Source organism: Emydura macquarii, unplaced genomic scaffold (assembly GCF_026122565.2).
Source record: "Emydura macquarii macquarii isolate MOO-44397 ecotype Brisbane River unplaced genomic scaffold, CSIRO-AGI_Emac_v2 contig_2768, whole genome shotgun sequence".
Taxonomy (NCBI): domain Eukaryota; kingdom Metazoa; phylum Chordata; order Testudines; family Chelidae; genus Emydura; species Emydura macquarii.
This window is the reverse complement of record NW_027132905.1, coordinates 46,354,249-46,374,405: the sequence shown is the minus strand read 5'-3', so window position 1 is coordinate 46,374,405 and position 20,157 is coordinate 46,354,249. Positions and strand designations below refer to the sequence as shown.

The following is a 20,157-nucleotide window of genomic DNA, read 5'->3' as shown; positions in this document are numbered from 1 at the left end:
ACCAATGAGTCTAGAAGCCTGGAAGGGCTGTGAACCCTCGTGCTTCCAGCCATTAGATAATCTCAAACTGAGAAACCTGTCCTGTGAGCAGGTTATTCCATGCAGTGTCTCACCCAACCCCCTGAAACAGCTGGTCCTGGTCCCGGCTAGGCATCATGCTGCCTAGAGGGAGCCCCTGTCTGATCCAGAATGGCAATTCCTGTGGTCCACGTTTGGAGCAGAAGCTGCAGAAAGTAGCCATCTTCTCCCTTCCTTCGCTTTCTGCAGCTGCTGTCAGTGAATCTCCAATCACCATCATGTTTTCTTGTTAACAGTTTCTGCAGAGGCCTCTAGTGTGGGCGTTGGGTACGTGGATCACTGTGGTATATTGAGGACACTGTTGGAATTGCAAGCTATCACTTTAAGAGTGGGGTTTTTTTCCTGCTTCTGCTTGCAGGCTAGGTAGCTCTGTAGGGACCTGTGTGATGAGAGAGTCAGTCTGGGAAAGAACGAGCCCTGAGCAAGATGGGGTGAGTTGTGACTCTCTGCTTTAGTGAGCAGCCTGTTTTCTCTCTCTCTGATTTTGGTTACTGTGTGTTAGGGTTGTAGCTCTGAAGAATACAAGTAGTGGTAAGTTGCAACCTTCCACAAGAGTATTTTATGTTTTTGTTTGTGTTTTCTATGTGTTTGCCGTGAGCATAAGTCACAGAAGCACTCTGCACTGCCGGTCACCAGGCTTAGACATACCTTCTCGGTGCATTGGATGTGCAGGCCAAGGTTTTTTAAAGCAACTAGTGATTTTGGGGTGCCTAGCTAGAGACAACTTAAAGGGCCTGGATTTTCAAGGAGAGCTGAGCATTTGCGCTCAGAAAATCTGGATCCTTTAAGGTGGCTCCCACTGGGCTTCCGAGATCTCTAGTTGCTTTGGATAAATGTAGCCTCAGCCTCCAGAAACAATGGTGCAATGACCTGAGGGAGGGACCTGCTCTGTGCCATCATACGAGGGCCCTGACTAGTGAGCTCGTGTTCCTCCCTCCCCAGAGAACATGACAGAGCGCATCATGGCATTGTCGTGTCAGGGGCCCACCAGAATACAGAGTTAAGGAAGAACCCATTGGCATGCCCATGCTAGAAGAGAGCAAAGATCCATCTGGTCGCACCCCTTCCATTATCAGCAGTCCATCTAGTATATTATCCTTCCTCTTGTTGTGCAGGAAGAGACCCAGGGTCCAAGTAGTGCAAAATCAGGCCACACCAGCTCCTCTGACTCCTCTCCTATCTCCCTGATGGCCATGCATGCTGTGCATCTTGCCCTGTTGCTCCACTGGACATCTCCCTGCCAATCTGCTAGATGCTTTCCTGGCTGAAGGGTGCTCCCCCTCTGTTCAGTGAGCGGGAGTGTAACCCCCAAGTTTCCCTCCTCCGATGGGGGATGAGGAGAGGCTTGCAGCCTGTGGAAGTAGGAGGCGAGTTTATATTTGGGGAAAGCAAGAGCCAGAGCTTAGGGAATGTACAGAACGTGGCAGGTCAAACCTACAGCCCTCTGTGTGTGTCTCACGTGCATACTCCCATCACCTCCCTCCAGCACAGCCTGGGTCTCAGCTTTCCAGCCTCACCTTCCTCCCACCCCCTGCTTCCTGGCCTGCCCGGGAAACTCCGGGTGGGACCTTTGGCTGGTCAATGTCCCAGCCTGCAAGCCAGGGCGTTAGCTGGCCCCCGACTGAGCAGCTCTGCTCACACTCTTATTGATGTGCATGGCTCAGCTGCCTGCAGCTTTGCTGCTACCACTTGCCAGGCTGTGCTGCGGTGGGAGGTAGGGAGAGCAGGAAAGCAAGCGTAGTGGGAGCTAGGGGAAAATGTTTGAATGCGGCAGCCCACACATGGCGGTCTCCCAAACATCCTCATGTCACACCAAGTTTCTGCTGCTGTGGAGACACGGATTTGAAGGCAGAGCCCTTTCCCTGAACCTTGGCTTTCACACACACTAGTTTTCCTCCTGAAAGCTTCCTCTGAGCTACCTCGGTCTCTCAAGTGTGAACGGGGCTGGGGAGCAGCGAGACAGCTGGATTCCACAAAGGGCTCCTGTCATATAGAATAGCCCCAAACCTTCCTAAAGTGGGTCAGAAACTAGGCAACTGGCAAATAGCTGCATCTCACTGGGACAGGGGTGGGTGCACCCAGCCTTCAGGCTTGCTTGGGGCTGGGTGAAGGAGGAGGTTGGGTGGTAGGAGTCATTTTGTAGGGCCTGCAGCTAGTCAGTGTGGTGCTGTTAAGCTAGTGCTGCAAATGGCTGGCTGTTGCCCCCAAAATGTTCTGAAACAGGAAGAGCTCTTTGCAAGGAAACAGGCAAAACTCCTTTTGACATCAGTGGGCCAGGATTTCATCCCAGGCACTTCGTTCTAAAAGGCTTCCCCCAGCTCCAGGCAGCAGCCTTGCTTCTCCAAAGGCCATGGAGGTGGAAGCCTAGTATTTGCACCAAGAATTCAACACCTTCCCTGGTCTCCAGACATCCCTCTTGCCAGGTCAGCTTCCATGTTCTGATGCACAGCCATTCTGGGGGGTGGCTCTGGGCCCTGGGCCAGGATGGACCAGAATCCAAGCATCACACAGGAGAACCTGGGGCTGATGGGGGTGGAAGGGCTTGGTGAGACACTCAGTGTGCTGGAGGCATTTTGATTTCAGAACCATCTTATAGCTGATACTTCCTTTCTGGAAGTGATCCCTGCAGGTTGGGACCCAATGCTGCTAAAATGTACAAGAGCAGGGACTGTTGTCGTGTTGCGTGTTTGTACAGCGCCTAGCACAATGTGGTCCTGATCTGTGACTGGGGCTCGGCGGTGGTATGGTAATACAAAGGAGAAGGGCAGTTTAGAATTCCAGGGAGACAGTTTGGCATTGCTTGATGATAGAATAATTCACAGAGATGGCACAGTGCGGGGCAGGAGAAATACCGGAAATGACGCGTGGAAGTTAATGTAAACAGATTCGCACTCTAGCCTCTGATTGCTTAATGTAGACAAGTAGGAACAATCGCCTGACGACCGTAAGTACATGCATACGCACTCTCCCCACATGAGCAATTGCCTGACTGTACAGACACACACACTCAATACCCATGTGTGTACCTAGATACAAACATAGCTGAAATCACAAGCAGTGACACTGCTGAGCAAACAGCCAGGCCTCTGCTTGGCACTTATTGATTTCCCAAAGTTTTCTTTCGTCTGTGGCCTGTGTAAAGTCCATGACCCGAGAGGGCTCAGTAGGGACAATTTGGCAATCAGTGGCTCCTGAAAGCATCTAGTCCTCTCTGTCTCCTGTGTGGTCTTGCTCATTATCCTCATTTACTGCTGCTGTTGCACTCATTGTGTTGGCTGCCCCTTCCCCTCTGTGAAAATGGCATTTTCTGGTTGCAGTTTGGTAGGTGTCACTCACTGGCTTTAGTTTTATTCGGTGGAAATCGCCCAGACAGACTACAGATGACTGGCAGCTTTGCTGGCTGGAAGAGCAGACACCTGGGAGAAGGCGGGCTGGCTGGGGTAAGAGGGCAATAGGATGTCCTGGTACAATTCCTCTCCACACGTCACATAGGAGCCCGAGTTTCTCACCGCAAGCTAGCTTCCCTCGTCTCCCTCCATGAGTGATGTGATGGCACCTATGCAATCTGTATGGAGCTCGCTCCCCTCCCCTCTGTGATTCTTGTCTACTCTGGCCTGTACTCAGGGGGGCTGGGTAGGGGTGTTTCTAGAAAACCTTCAACTTTAAAAAAGGAAACCAAACAAAATATAAGGAGGGCCCTGATTCTGATCTCCGGTACAGCCTGAATAACTCCATTGGGCCAGCTCTTCCGCTGGCATAAACCAATGGCGCAACACTGATTTACAACAGCTGAGAATCCCTCACCAATGGTGGGGGAGGCCCTCTAGATTTTATCTCCTGTTGCGGAGCTCAGAATCTGGCCCTGTGTTGGGAGTTAATGGCCCAAATCCTTGGGCCGAGGACCTCAGTGTGAGTCTTGCCATGGAGTTCCAGGGGAACCGGGATATGGCATGTGGGCCAGATCCTCAGCTGGCGTGACATCAGCAGAGTTGTACTGACTTGCAGCATAGCAGACATCACCCGTTTGGTTCAGTGGAGACCGTGTTATACATGGGCTGGGATGTCCCCCCAGCACCAGCAAACTTGGCAGATACATGGCTGAGGGGGTGAAGAAATAGAATAGATGACCTTGCTGGATCAGACCTCTGTGTCCCACCCACTCTCCCAGTGCTGCCCCCAATAGCCGCCCTCACACTCTATCCACTGCTCCTTCTCCCGAGTTGTGGGCTGGGATATCAGTTGCTCAACAGCATTGCCTGAATATCTGCTCCTGGTGGCGTTGACCCTGACTCTGTAGGTGCGGGTCTGCGGTTCTGGTAGCTCTGGGCCTCTCAGAATAACAGCCCTTTGTTTGTTTTATAACTTTCCCTTCTGCAGGGAAAAGGCAGCTAATGGTTAAAGCGCAAGGCGGGAGGATTCAGGCCCTGTTTTCAGTTCTGCCTCAGCCTTCCCGCGTAGCCTCTGGCAAGTCGCTTTCACCTCCCTGCCTCTGTTCTCCCATCTGTGAAAGGGGAAACTGCATTACCCATTTTAAATGGGGGGCAGGGGAAGAGGATGACAACTGACCCCCCACCCCTTGGCAGGCTGCTGTGGAGCTGAGCTGAGTGCTTGTAAAGTGTGTGGGGATCCGTGGCTTGCAGGTGCTAGAGGTGAGCAGGGATTGGGCCAGCCTGCACCATCTGTGGAGTGAAAAGAGAGGACCCCAAGCTGCTGGTCACTGCAGGGTCCCATTTAGAGCTCTCGCCTCTACGCCATTTCCCACGACTCCAGTGATAAACGCTGGACCAGGGGGAGCTCTCTCTACTGTCCTGCTCTGCCCCTTCCCCACTTCCCTCGCCCTGGCTTCCTGCATCTGGGTGCTGTGCTGCTGGTGGTGTGGGGAGAGTGTTTCCTGTGCAGCTCCTGCCATCGGGAATAGCCTGCCTTTATCTCCCCACCTCGCCAACTCCCCATCTCCCTCTGCGGCTTGGTAGGGCAGTCTGCATGGGACAGTGGGGTGGAATTCCACAGCTGGAAGGTTTGTTACCAACTGGGATTTTTAACCCTCTCAGCCCAGTGCTCCAGCACTGCTGGCAAAACAGCAAAGGCCCACCCTGGATGTACACATAAGGCACAGAACAGCTTCCAGCCACAACAGATTTGGGTTGAATTTGAACCAGCAACTGAGAGCTTAACGTCTCTGTGCCCCATTAACAAACACCCAGACATCCGCCTGCATACCCTGGTGCTCATATAGACCTCGTCATGGTAGTATCTAAGCGTCTCCTGTCCGGTTACAGAGTTCTGTATGGCTAATGCACTAAAGAGTGCTGTGATCCTCCTCCGGGAAAGCAGCTAGTAAAATGGATCAGCAAAGGGACCTGTGTTCCCGGCCAGTTCCTTCTTGGCGCCATCAGCACAGGCTGCGAAAGGAACCAGAGTTCTAGTCATGCACAGGGAGATGATGTTGCCAAACCACCCACCTTCACACCCAATCTTGAACCACCCTGTACCTGCCCTCATCCCCCCCCCCCTTTTTTCCCTCCTCTGCTTCTCTGCACAAATGCCAGGCCCATTGCTCATCCTTCCAGAGCGGTGGGGGCTGCACTGTTCAGAATCCAGCTGTGCTTTCAGCTCTGCTTTGCACTTTTTGCTGGGGTAAACTCGGGCCCTGTACATTGAGCTCAGGCCCGCTCTGCTGTAACTGCTGTTCCCAGAACTCAGCTGGCTGAGGGGGAAAGGGAGATAAGCATCAGAGTTCAAGAGCCACACAAACACAGCAGAGCAAACTCACCCTCTGTGGCAAACACACACCAGGAGAAGCTGCTGCAGGCTCCTGCAGGACAGCGGAATGATGAGGTGAGTGCAGTCCCGGAGGCTTTTCTCAGGCAGCCTGGGCTCTCTAGCTCTCTGTCCTGTTTTATGCAAGGAAATGCAGCCCAGTTCTCCTCCCCTGGCTCTGACATCAGCATCACTCGACTGACACCCAGGGCATTTACACGGGGGTAAAGCGAGAGGCGCACTAGGCGCAGAGATCTTGACTAATGTCCTAGTGCCCCCGGTATGTAGCGAGCGTGATTTTTGAGCTAACATTCACCCCCCGTTACTGTCTGTGTTCATTTGGGGCAGGCTGTACCTCCTCTTAGCGGCCCTTTGCCATGGAGTGAGCAGCAACATCCAGCTGCAGAAAATGTATGGGAGGATCACATCCCCTGACTTCCCAAACGTGTACCCCAACAACAAGGAGAGAACCTGGAATATCAGCGTCCCCAAAGGATACACCATCCGGATCTACTTCACCCACTTTAACATGGAACTGTCCTACCTGTGTGAATATGATTACGTGAAGGTATGTCGTGGCTCTGGGGCAATGACGGTGTCCGTGGGTGTGCGTGAGAACTTTGTATCTGTGCATGTTGATGTCTGGCTGTATGTGAGACGTATGAGATATTTGTTTGTACCTATACTATGGGATTGCATGTGCATGTCTATAGAGACGTGCATTTATCTAGGTAGTTTGCTTTATACTGTCTGTGTCTACTGGAGCTGCATATCCCGTTCCACACTCAGACTGACGTGTACACTGATATATAGCGCAGCCAGCTCTGTTAAAAGACTGGAGTTGTAGGTTTCAAGGAATCAATTTCTTTTGTGGTCAGATCTCTTTGTAAGGTTTAGGCTCAGCTGATTTGCAAGGGATGCACTCACATAGGGCCCCAGGATCGGGAAGTAGCAGCCACATTGGAAGAAAACTAGAGCTGGTCGAAATGTGGAATTTCTGTTCCCTAGGCAGTTCAGACATGTTGAAATTTCCTTTCATCCCTAATGGAATCAAGCAGTCAAAATTTCTCACAAAACAATATTTCTGAAATTCCATTTTGGAAATATTGAAACAAGCTTATGGAAGTGCATCATTTCTACTGTTACATTATAATTTATAATATAAGACTTTTCCCAATTGTAATGTAATAGAAGCAAAACACATCAGTCTTATTAAAATGAAGCCCTTCAGTAATTTTCCATTAGAAATTGTGACAAAATGATATATTCACGTGAGGCATTTCAGTTTTCTTGAATCAGCATTTTCCTGTCCTATCTGAAATTTTTTGACCAGCTCTACAAAATACTTATGTCCCAGGACAGCTGTTTTGTTGGGACCTGGGTCCAAAGTAAGACAAGACCCAAACAGCAACATCATATATATTGGGGCAGAGCTTGTGAAAAGAATGTGGTCAATGGACTAGTTGGGGGGAAGTGCAAAAAAACCCAAAAGAGATGCTGCTGGGTCAAATTCAAAAGCCAGGTTGATTGGGAGGATTTTGGAGGTTTGACCAGACACTGCTGTTGTTATTTCAGTACCGTAGCACTTAGAGGCCCTGATATCAGGCACCGGGGCCTGCTGTGCTAGGCGCTGTGCATACGTTTAATAAAAAGATAGTCCCTGCCCTAGAGAATTTATGGGGTTATCATATGATGAGTGGCCAAACGAATAGGGGAAGAGGGGAGCCCAAGGCAGCAATCTCAGCACGCCAACTGTCCAGCCACGTTTTCGTAGGGGTATCGATAGGAGTATACGCATATGTTCGTGTGTGGTTGCGGGAGCTGTATCCACAGGGGACATGCAGGAAGCAAGTGTTGTGCCCACCTTGGCAATGGTCGTTTTAAGCTCAGTAGAACAAGATGAGACAGCTTAAGTAAAGTCTTAATCCCCTGATTTACTCGGGCGAGATGTTCGTGTTCCTTTAAGGCCATGGTGCTTTTCACCACATCCTCCTCTGAGGCTGCACCTTTCAGGCCAGAGTGCTCAGCCTCTTACCCACTGCTGGAACCTGTCTGCATGAGCTCTTCTTGCCCCCAGGGGCAGCACAAATCCTCTTTATCAAAAACGTCCGAATGGTGTCAAAAACGTTCAAGTAAATGGGGCTGGGGGACTGGGAGAACTGGGGAACTCAGTGGGTGATTCCCACCAAGACACATTGCACCAGAGAGAATGCGAGAACAGAGAGACCCAGCTCAGTGGGGCTTTCCTGTAAATTCAAAGTTCTGTGTGTGTTTAACCCTGATTCCTGCTTCAGCCTGTGACTGGTCGTAGCCCAGAGGACTGTTCCCACATGCCACCAAGGAGTCTGACTTTGGTTCAAAGGCGAAAGCAAACAGAACACCATGCTGGTGGCCCAAGCTGGCTTTGTGGTCTTGTGTGTGTGTGTGTGTGTGTGTGTGTTTGCAAGGGATGGATCAGGCAATGAGCTTCACAGCCAAGGATTTAGAGGAGGGGAGGAGTGGGGGAGCACGTATCGGGTGTGGGGAAATTGCCGACCACAGGGTAATGGGACATCCGTGATCGTGGATGTGCTTTGAGAGTGCTGTAATCTCCAAACACCTAATTGTCCCCCCAGTGGAAAAAAGTTCCTAGTGCTGGAAAGTCCACCAGGAGCTGGAGACCTTCAGCCTCAGCTCAGACGGGGGCCCACCGCCAGCTGGCACTACCACAAGGGTGGAGAACACGTGGCCGGGGCACGTGGCGGATGCGCTGATTCAATGGACCCCCATGCAGCCTGCCCTGCAGGGTCCTGTAGAGACCTGGCCACAAGTTAAAGCTGCTCTTGCTAGTGCCTGTCATGATTCTTCCTTTTCTTGCCCCTCCAGCAATCTCCAATCCCTCTATCCCTGCTTGGTCATGCTCCAGAGCTGCAGAGGGGGAGATACCACAGCTGAAGGGGTGTCAAGGCAAGCTGGAAGCAGGCAAGGGTGGTTATAAGTATAAGGAATTGGCACTGGGGCATTCCATGGGTAGGGAGAGAGCTGGGTGGGGCCCTGCACCAGTACCTGATCTTGGTCTCCCTGGTTTCAGGATTGGGCTCTGTGCACTGGGCTGGGGGCGAAAGCAGAGGCCGCAGCTGAGTGTAAACGTGACTGACCCATCCATTCCCTTGCAGATCAGCTCCGGTGGGAAGCTAGTGGCCACGCTGTGCGGACGCGATAGCACAGACACCGAGGAGGCTCCGGGCAGCAAGACGTACCACTCCATTGACAACACCCTCACTGTGACATTCAGATCCGACTACTCCAACGAGAACCAGTTCACTGGCTTCGAGGCCTTCTATGCATCTCAAGGTGAGAGACAGGCCCATCAATGGGGAAGGAGGGGTAGAGAGACCAATTACTCAGCTACACTAGGGCCAGCACCCCTCCTGACCTCACGCAGAATCTGTCTGCTAGCAGCAGGGTCTGGTTAAAGGAGACAGTGCTTCCCAGGTGACTGGAGACTCTGCCTGCTGGGTTAGTAACAGCTGTTTTTGTTATGGGTAGTGACTCAAGTAGGTGGCTGGGTCTTAGGACATCTGAGTTCTGTCCCCAGCTCTGCCACATCTCATTGTGTGATCTTGGGCAGGTCACTTTTCCTCTCTGAACCCCTCCTCTTCCCCCATGGACAAGCTGGGAAGACTCCCATTGACTACCCAGGGCTGCTGCGCTGGCTAGTTAACTTCTGTGAAGGACGTGTGAGCTCCTCAGATGGACAGCGCTGGAGAAGAGCAAAGTGTTAGGAACAAGATTCTTCCTAGGACAGTGGAGTACAGCAGGAATTTCGTGTGAGAACAGAGTGCAGAGCCGGCATCAGTAATGCCTATGCAAGAAAGCACTGTCACAGCAGGCCAGGCGGAGGTGGTATTTGGGGAGGGGGGAATCCCCTGTGTTCTTCAAGGACCATCCAATCACATTGGGTGTTTGGTTTTGAATTGCATATGGTGCCTAGAGCAGGGGATCGCCCTGCTGTAAAATGTAAGGGGAGGGAGAAGTATGTTTCAAAAGCCCCATTATGATTCAGGAGCACCAGGCCTGTTGACTTCCAGTGGGAACTGGGCTCCTGCTTGACTTAGGTGCCTCTGAAAGCCCCAGCGTACCTTTTACAATGAATACCAAGAAACACCCGACTGGCCCAGATACACAGAGTATGTTTAAAGGGTCTCTAGTCTCTGCTCTGTCCTCACCCCTTCCCATCGTTTCTACCTACCCCCACTTTGCATTTCATTCCTGCACACAGCTCCAAGAGCTCGCTTTCCCGCAGTAGTCAGTTAAAGCTGCTGTGTTTCAACCCACTAGACGTTGATGAGTGTGAGCAGCTGATTGACGATGAACCCCTTTGCGACCATCACTGTCATAATTACTTGGGCGGCTTCTACTGCAGCTGCAGGGTCGGCTATGTCCTCCATGAAAACAAGAGGACCTGCACAGGTGAGTCTGCCCCTTTGCCCAGGCGCTGGTTGGGCTAAAACCTCCCACTAAGAAAAGGAGTCCCTCTCAGTGACCAGCTCAGTAAGCAACCCATGCTGTGGCCAAGTTCAGAGGCTGGCTTATGGCCCCTGCAGGCCAGCTGAAATCACAATGATGGTACAGGTGAGAGTCAGATGCCTCAGCTGATGGCAGGGTGCAAGGAAACCTCAGTCTAGCTCCTGCTGTTCAGGCATCCTACTCCTGGCATTCACTAGCCCTGGTGTCAGCAGTCTCAGAAGAGAGGCCAGTGATTAGCTAAGTGTGGAGGTTAGAGTAGTCCCAGTCGCGGCCAGAAATCATCCCTCCAGGTCAGGTTTTAGGCAGGTTGGCTGGAGGAAAGAAGCCTGCCCTGCGGCTGCTCCCATCAGACCCCTCCAGCCAGCATGCCTGCCTTCCGAGTGCTGCGGTGGATAATACTTTTGAGTCTTCTGGCATTTGGGGACCGGAGCTCAGGGCTGCTTCGAGAAGGAACTATCTGCTGACGAATGACAGCAGAGTCCTAATTCAAACAGAGAAAAAATGTTACCTGCTATTACCTGACGGTCACGAGTTGAGGAATAACAGAGTCCTCATGGTATTGACACTGGCCATAATAGCCCACCCTTTTAAATAGGCAAGGCGGCCAAGCACAGCTCCCCCTGCCCTAGGGGGTATGCGGCAGGGCTTACCTAGCCTGCTGCTGGCTGTCTCTGCTGCTCTGCACGTGAGGCTGAAGGAAGGTTTATCTGACAATAAGGAGCGAGTGTCTGTCTGAATCAGTGCAATGATCAACACTTCGGGCTTCATTCTGCCAGCAGCAAAATATGTGCAGACTCCTGGCGCCAGATTCCCCCCTGCTGCATGCAGCTTCCCCGATCTGGAGCTGACTCCTGGGGCTGGGGAAAACCAGGGCCATTTTGTGCTCAGTAGAGGTGGGCGAGGACTGACACAGCAGACCCAGCTTCTCCACCCCTTAAATATGGATTTAGATGTAAACTGAAGCTCGAGCCCACATCTGGATCTAGTGTTTCTGTCTGGTCTGTTGCAAACATCCCCAAACTTTGGGGACGTTTAGGTCCAATTCAGTAGCCAGACTCTGTGATTCAGGTGTATTTCTAGTGCACTGTTAACTCCTGCCTGCTACCCAGCCCCCTCTCCTCTTCCCCACACCAAGGTTTGTAACAACAGGGATAGTTGGGTTTGTTTTTATTTTAAAGCACATCTCCCATCTTGATTTTAAAATTGCAAGCGCTGAGCTCATGCCATCCCTCGGACTGGGCTCCAAAGGTCTGTGTGGAAACATGACGACTACTGAAACTGCCCCTTTGAGTTTTTGGCTCCAATCCAGGAAGGCTGATGTTGGCTGGCCTCTTATTTATTTATTCTCTTTCTCCTTTATTTTCCAGTGTGAGATAATTAAGCTTCTCCTCGCATAGGCAGAGATCAAGACAGATGTGCTTGGAAGAGCTGGCTCGCCTTTCTTCCTGACCTGCCCATAGCTGCATGTCACAGTCAGACAGAGGGCCACGGGCTCTGCTTGCTCGCTGATTAGTGGCTTGCGCATGTCTCGGTTTCCTTCCTTCCAGACCTGTCTCCTGCAGACAATAAAATGGACTTTCCTGTTCCTAAAGCCAGCTGCAGCCTCCCATCATTTCTTTGCATTACCACGTGCTGCTGAGGAAGGGAGAAGGCAGATAAGGCAGAGGCTGATAAGAGAGAGCCGTCCTGGTCTTGCGAGGGCCTGCTGGCACTAAAGCTACCTAGAGATGGGACTGCCTCTCTTCTTAATCACAGGGCTTTTCTTGCTTGACTGATCAAAGTGCTTAAACTAGAATGGGGCCTGAACCCCTCTCCCCCCGAACACTGGGTAAATTGGATCTGTTCAGACTCCTAGAGAGAACCTCATGTCTGTGATCAGACAAGCCAAAAGCCCCAGTTCTGAGCAACCTAATATCATGGGGAAAATCTGGATCTGGACCCAAACGTTACGACTTTAGCCACATCTCCCACTAGAAACCCAACCCTGTTCTAATGGTGCGATCTGATGAGCCCTCTGCATAGTCTCTGAGCTCCAGGTGCTTTGCTAAAGATAAAAATGAAGCTGTTAGTGTAAGCAAAATAGCCAGCTTTTGAGGGAGCAGTGTCTGTCTGCTGCGTGTGGGAAAGCAGCCCCATCTCCCACCTGACAGATCTGGAGCTTCAAGTCTAGGCACAAGGCAGCTCAGCTGAGCAAGAACATCTCATATGCTGCCATGTGTCCTCTGTCTGCCTCTGACAAAGATAGTATCCTGGAAACAGCGGAGTGAAGAGGTGACTGTTTCCAGGAGGATTTAATCAGTGGCTCCATCCAGTGCCCAGTTCCTACTTTATAAGTGGTACAGTAGCTGGGTAGGTGAACTCCTGGGGTGCAGTCTCCACTACTATCCCCATAGCATTGATCCATGCCTCCCTTTCCTATTTCAAGGTAACACAGTAGCTGGTTAGGTAACCCCAATGTGGTGTTCACTGGCCATGTTCCAGTCCATGTTTTCTGTATGTGAGTGGGACATTAACAGGTGGAGCTGAGAGGCTCCCGGAAAACCCAGTTGAAGATAAAGCCAGGCTTTAAATTAAAAAAGATCAGCAAATTCATGAGCCCAAAGATTGGCTAATGGCCATGGAGCCTCTTAATTGCTGAAGTTAAAAAAACTCCAAAACTTAAAACAACTCCTTGGAGGCTCAGTCTCTCTACCCCAATCACTGCTCTTCTCTGCTCAGTTCATGCATACACCAAATCTCTGTTCTAAGTGAAGTCGGGGAGGAAGGCTGGTTGAATAGATAGGATATCAGACTCAGGCTTGGGAGACCTGGGCTCAGTTTCTGGCTCAGTGACAGACTTCTTGTGTGACGTTAGGTAAGTCACTTCAGCTATGCTGTGCCTCAGTCCCCCATCTGTAAAATGGGGACAACACCACTTCCCTACCTCACAAGGGTGTTCTGAGGGTAATCCCCCCGATGAGTGTGAAGTGGTTAGATGCTCTGATGAAGGCTATATGCAAACCTAGACAGAGATCACAGCGCCAATCTTAGATTGACTAGCTCTTTCATGGGTATCAAGGCTCTGTCCTGATGTACTTGATCTTGTCTTGAAGGCTGCTTCATACTCTCAGTAGTTCTGTTGGCTTCCATGCTTAGAGCAGCTTGAGATTTTCTGGTGGCTCAATGGCATGATTTACGACCCACTTTTTGTTAGAAACTGAGTAAGCCAGTGGCATTCAGCTCACAAGTTTAGAGGGGCTCATTTTTCAGAGTTCAAGTCTCTGGCGAACAGCTCACTGTGACTAATAAAATACGGGCTAAGTATAATAGAGCGCTCTCTGGGCAGCTCTAAAAAGGGCGATCTGAGAAACCCAGGGACCGCATTACTGCTGAGAACTGTTTGAAAATTATTCGATTCTTTTTGTGCTGGCTAGTTTATGAGTTTCTCACTTGCAGATCTGTGAAGCAAAAATACAACCCTTTCAAAGGCAGCTCCCTGTGGCCACATCGAGGAGATATTGAATAGAAAAGTGGAACAGGTCCTAACATGTTTCATCCTCAAGTTACAAATCCCTTGGTGTGGCTCCTGAGATGTCTGCTCCTGTCTGGTCAGCTGGTTTTAGCTGCTGCTTGTGGCTACACATCAAGAGGGTTTATTGGTGTCTGCTCAGATGTCCCCAAACTGTCTTGTTGCAAAACCACCAATCAAAATGAGTCTCAGTGGACACTCTTGGCTCAAAGGAGCCAGGTTTAAGTGAGCATGAAGAATGAATTAGCCTCCGTCTTTGTTCTTCCTCAGTCCTTCAAAACAAGGTTAAGATTGAGGATCCAGTTTCTGAATTAGTGAGATGTTGGCACTGCCCTCTTCTTAGTAGTACTATAACACCAAGGGATCCCAGTCATAAATTAGGAGCCCATTGTGCTAGGTGCTGTACAAACCCAGTACAAATAAACTATTCTTGCCCCCAAAGAGCTTCTCCACAAACACTTTCTTTGTGCTATGGTAGGAAATTAAAATCTTTGGGGGCAATTCTGGAACACAGGAATCTTCTTAATGGATCACCCATGGTTCATCTAGTCTAGTGCCCGGTCTTTGACAATGGTCAGTACCATGTGCTTCAGAGAATGGTATAAATCCCTCATAATCCACGGTTTTGAAATACACCTCTGTAGGACGTTCCTTCCTAACGCTGGGCAATTGGTGGCATCTTTATGTCCTGTATTGATCTCCCTTAGACATTTTGAGCCATTAGTATGACTGTGATTGTCTAGTCTGCTTTTATCTCACTCAACTCTTTGTTTTAAAAACATCATGTGGCAGCAAGTTCCACAAGTTAATTCTGTGTAACATCTTTTTGGAAAGTATTTCCTTATATCAGATTTTAAATTTCTTATCCTTTAATTTCATGTAGATGTCCCTTTGTGCTTGTATTCTGAGAGATGGTAAACAGTCCTTGGATACCCTGGTGATAGATAATACATGCACACTATATGGGAGCCCAGCTGACCACTTCTGTACCATTCATTATCTTAGCTATCTCTATCATGTTGCCCTTTAGTCTCTTCTCTAAATAATCCCAGTATTTGAAATCTACTTTGACTAGTATAATAATTACAATAAATGTAATATATAATTTCCCACATACAACAACTGGGAGCCAAGATCAAGCAGCCTAGCACAGAGGTCATTGTAATTGAGATGGTCCTGTCCTGCATTCTCACCCACACAGGTATTCCTAAACCATGCAATAGATGCAAGGCAAGGTGAAGGCTTGTGCAGGTTAAGTATTGGATCTTTGGTACTAGAACACGCAATGTCTCTTTCTCCAGGCTACAAGGGTACTGCAGCTTGGCTCCCACCTGTTTTATGCCCACTCATAAGGGTGATAGGATTAACCCAGCCTCTTATGATACCAGGGAAATGTAGTTTTTAAACAGCAAGCAATTTTCTACTCCCTTGTTTGTGACCAGGAAGGAGTTAAAGTTTTGTATTAAACAGGACTTTCTTCTTGTTCTGGCCTTGCTATGGATGAAAGTGAGGATGTGGTCATGCTACTTTTCCCCAAGCTCCTATTGGCAAAGCAAGGAACCCAAAGTCTCCCAATCAATACTGTAAGCAATGCCATCAATGGCTTGGGAAAGCATATCACAGAAGATTAATAGCACCATGGGGTCCTAGTTTTCTCTCTAATAGTCACCAAAGGCTTTAATAAATTGAGGCACAGACCGTAGAATTACAGGGCCATCCATTTAGTGGGAAAAAATGTGGTAATGACTTAAGGAAAAAAGCAATTGCCAATTATTCTTCTCAAGTGTGGATTGGAAGGAAGAGATTGGTGTCAGCCTCTAATACAGCTCAGCTGATTCCTTTACAGCAGCCACAGGAAACTAAAGCTGCCTTTAAACACAGTGAGCAGCAGGCTGCAAGGTCAGAGGCAGAGTCAGCTGACAAACTCCCAGCACCTTAGTGCACCAAAGAACTTCCTCACTCCTTCATGGCAAAAGCAAATACACCCTGCAAGCAGGACAGGCCCTTCAGCCAGGACTTCAACATTGAGTGTGTTCAGGTTCCATGACAGAGTAACCTAATAATCTGCGTTTTACTCTCTGATGTTTGGATGCAAAGGTGGCCGCTTCAGGGATTTGAAATATAATATACACTGCTGCTCAGGTATCATGGTGATGGATAGGTTCGTGTAGATTTAAAAGTGGTTGCTCAGAGCTTCTCCAGAAGAGCTGGTCAGAGTTATGGTTCTGAAATTTCAGCTGGCATGGGCAGGGTCCTATCTTTCTAAAAGAAATGTAAGCAGGGCCCAAAGTACATTCCTGTTTGTGTTGTGGTAGCCCTATTGTGCTAGGCAGGGTTCAAATGCATAACAAAAAGATGATCCCTGCTCCAAAGAACTTACACTTTAAATCTAAGCATCAGTGCTTACTGTAGCCGCAGACTGGATTGTTGTATAATTGAGGGTCAGGTGAGAACAGGCTTCATTCTCCAAAATAAGGAGCCTACAATCGTACCATAGGAAACCCAAGAATTATTTAAGCAGCACAAGCCTGCTCTGCACCATACAAGACACAGTCCCTAACCTGAGAAGCTTCCCCTCTAAATAGACCATGCAAATCACAAAGGGCAACCAGAAAGACAAGCTCTGTTTTAGAGCATTGCTTGTGTTTAGTTATGGGGGGGAGGGGTGATGGCATTTTCGTTGACAGGGATTAGCACTGTGGGCCTAAGGATATGTTTAGAAAGCTAAACCGTCTCCCTTTTTAATAATTAATTTAGCTTCACCAGGGGTGCTTTGGACTGAAAAATATGCCAAATCTATCAACTGGTCCATCACTCCCTATTAATTAAAGGAAGCTGCTCATCTGACTCTTGGCAGCACATCATAAAGCCTTGGTGCCCAGCTGATCAAAGCACCACTTCACAGCAATCAACAAGCAGAAGGCCTTAGGGCACTTCTGGTTGTTCCTGCCTGTGTCTCTTTTCAGCAGGAAGCAGCGTGGCTCCAAGCATGTCACCAAGGGGCACAGCTGGTTTTGCCCAGAGAATAAAATAAGTCTTAAATCTCTGGCAAAATAAGGAAGACGGATGAGATGTATCATGAGGCTTCTGGAAGCGAGGGACTGATAGCTTTGATGTGCAGTCTGGATATGGTAGACAAGCCACGTTTAGCAACTTAGTGTTGCTGGGGCATTTCAGACCTGACCTACAGATTCTCTGTTTCACTCCTGCCTACATCCCTGCTTTGTCATGCTCTAATATTTCCCAGCCAGCCACTGCTGCACGCCCAGAGCTCTACCATTGCCTCTTAATACTGACCTGCAACACCCTGGCTATTAAGGTTATCACTCCTCCTCTTTGTCCCACTCAACCCCTGCCCACATCAAGGTACCTTTTCTGAGGCAGAACTGCTGTATGGTGCTGGGCCTCCAACTATGCCCAAACTGGTAGATCTAGTGACTTTTGCAACAGGGACAAATCCAGACTAGGGACATTGGTAAGACTACCCTCCCACCCACAGTTTCCTTCCCTGGTGTCCAGAGCAACTATTTGAAAACTATTCTCCAGGAGAGAGACTAATATAGAAGAAAACCTGCAATCCCTATCATATGAGGAGATACAGCTAGGGAAAATTACCCATGGTTACCATTTTTGTTTTTTTTTCTTCTAGCTCAGTGTCAAAACAATGCTTTTACTAAGAGAGCTGGAGAGATCACCAGCCCCAATTATCCCAAGCCTTATCCCAAACTCTCCAGCTGCAGCTACACCATCCGGGTGGAAGATGGCTTCATGATCATCCTCGAATTTGTGGAAACTTTTAATGTGGAAACTCACATGGAAGCAGTGTGTCCCTATGATGCCCTTAAGGTCTGTTGTGTCTCATTGGTTTTCATCACAGCCTTGGCGGCTGAGCGCACTTTCTTCACTTGCTGCACTGTCTTCAAATCGTACCCTTTATCCTTTGCCCTTTATGTTTTTCTCATTTGGGAACATTAGCAAGAACAACACACTTTCATAAGGTGACTAAGAACCAAAATTCCAGGAGCCTGTCCTAAGTTCTGCCGCTAACTAACTGTGCGGTCCCAGGCTAGTCACTTAACTTCTTCTAGCCCCAGCTTGCCTATCTGTAAAATGGACATAATACCTACCTCATGAGGATGTTGGGGGCTTAATAACATTTCTAAAGAACTTTGAGCTGCTTTGATGAAAGGTGCTTGATATCTATGTAATTATTGATGACTTGCCCTCAATTAAACTTACCTACAACTTTAAGTTTCTATTGCACATTTAAGAAAAATGATCATTTCCTAAGAGATCCACAGTTAAAGGCCTGAACAGTCCCTACCTGGATGTCATATTGAAGTAAAGTTGTATGCTTCTTAGATGATCTAGGTGCCATTGAATGGGTGAAGCATGGTTGTCTAACTCTTCTCACTATTTCAGATTAAAACCCCGCAAAAGGAATATGGCCCGTTCTGTGGGCAGAGTACACCTCCAAAAATTGAGACAGGTAGCAATGTTGTGGATATTACTTTCACTACAGATATCTCCGGAGACCACACTGGTTGGAAGATCAAATACACTTCAACAGGTGGGTAGCTCAGTTCTTGCCATTTGTAAATCTCGCTTTTCTATGTGAGGCAGAGCTGATGATGCTGATTTCAGAGCCAATTTTTTTTATGCTCATATTAATTCTTGCTACATTCTTGTTCTGTCACTTTTCTGGCTAAGATCAGTAGTAAGGATATTTCTCTGAGATCAGTTTTGTTGACGGTATTGCCAAACTACTCATTTCAAACTAACCTGCACATCCTGCTGTATCAGGAGCTTGATCTTGTAATGAACTGGTTACTGTGTAAGTGTACAATTTCTCGATGCTGGATGGAATCAACTGTATCTCACAGGTTTTATGCTGCTAAATGGTGATTCGCCTTTAGCTCAAGTAGTGAGGGCTTGCGCTTTTGGAGCAAGGGAATTTCTATCTCTGTGATGTTCCCAAAGGCCCAGGTGTACAGCATTATAACTGATGCAGTGCTGTTTACTACTGCTCTGTTATACCACCACACAGTGAATCTTTGATGCTTCCCTGAAGAGACCTCCTTCCCCCCTTCTTAATTTTCAACTGCAGAACATTCCCAGAATGTCATTCCAGTGAGGTATGAAAAGCAAGCAAACAGTTCCAAACTGGTTTCATACTTAGTTTTCACTGCTTCATTAGCCAATGTAGAACCCCTCAAGGAGATCCGGAAAACCAGCGCATGGTGAGATTCTCTTCGGGTCTAGGGTCAGAATTGTCTGGGCTGGCTCTGGCTTAAAGAAACAAGCACCCTGCTTGGTAGAACTATGAATTAGTGTCTAGGCTACAGTGATGCCCTTCAGGCCACAGCTTCAGGAAGACTAGTCAGTCCTGTGTCGCCCAGAATCGAAGTTGCTAATTACAACACAGCAAGCTTATACACTTCTCCATTTAATGTTTTCTTTTGGTCTTAGTGACCCTGCGAGGATAAAACATGGTATTTGTTTTCCTTACGGTGTCTTTAGAAACAAATATTAGAGTCCACCTCAAGAGGAAGAATAATGTTTTGTTCTTTATCCCTCTATAGCTTTGCCATGCCCCAGTCCTAGAGCACCACCCCATGGTCACATCAACCCAGTGCAAGCAAAATACATCCTGAAAGACTACTACACTCTGTCCTGTGATACTGGATATGTGCTGTTGGAAGTAGGTAAACCACAGTTCCTCCTTTTCTGATTTCCCTAGGGAGGTTAATCTGTGGGATTAGTTGTGTTTTCTCTCCATTTAGCCACTGTACATTGTAATTTAACTTCTGTGCTGCTCCTACTGTAACTGTATGTGCATCAACTATACACACAGTTTGCATTAGTTATCTTGCAATTGTGGTCCAGTTTGAATGTCCAGATTTAGAAGCTCTCTGGACATCACTTATAGATTTGTCTGTAACTGAGTTGGGAGCTAGAGAATAACTTTTAAAACGTTTACCACGTTGCCTTCATGGAATAGAATGATTTTTTTCAAGTTCTTTAAATTGTTACTACATCTGCAAAGAAAGTTTTTAAAACTAGGTGTTTGATTTCTATTGCTGCACTGGAAGACATTTTACATTCAGTTATATAGCATTTCAACTTCAGTGTTCATTGGGCAATTTCTGAAGATATTCCAAATACTGCACACACTCATGGCAAGCTTTTGAGATAACAATTCGGCTCTTATTATATAGTTTCACACACACTCCTCTTCAGGATCAATATAAAAAGTTTACTAGCCGCACATTAATGGTCTTCTCTCCATTTTCTATATATTC

At 48.3% G+C, this 20,157-nt stretch overlaps 1 protein-coding gene across 3 annotated transcripts in view; it reads left to right on the top strand.

The window, feature by feature from the left end:
• Positions 1-20,157, top strand: part of MASP2 (MBL associated serine protease 2) — a 44,863-nt gene that overhangs the window by 16,878 nt on the left and 7,828 nt on the right. Inside the window, exons 1-7 of one of the 3 annotated variants that reach the window (XM_067567404.1) lie at positions 5,729-5,916; positions 6,187-6,406; positions 8,994-9,171; positions 10,159-10,290; positions 17,505-17,701; positions 18,278-18,425; positions 19,438-19,556. In XM_067567404.1, coding sequence (XP_067423505.1) covers positions 5,909-5,916; positions 6,187-6,406; positions 8,994-9,171; positions 10,159-10,290; positions 17,505-17,701; positions 18,278-18,425; positions 19,438-19,556 — 1,002 coding nt within the window. In that variant the 5' untranslated portion in view covers positions 5,729-5,908. Of the gene's footprint in view, positions 1-5,728; positions 5,917-6,186; positions 6,407-8,993; positions 9,172-10,158; positions 10,291-11,714; positions 11,950-17,504; positions 17,702-18,277; positions 18,426-19,437; positions 19,557-20,157 lie in introns of those variants that run through there. The other 2 variants (XM_067567403.1, XM_067567405.1) reach the window with 2 other exon arrangements.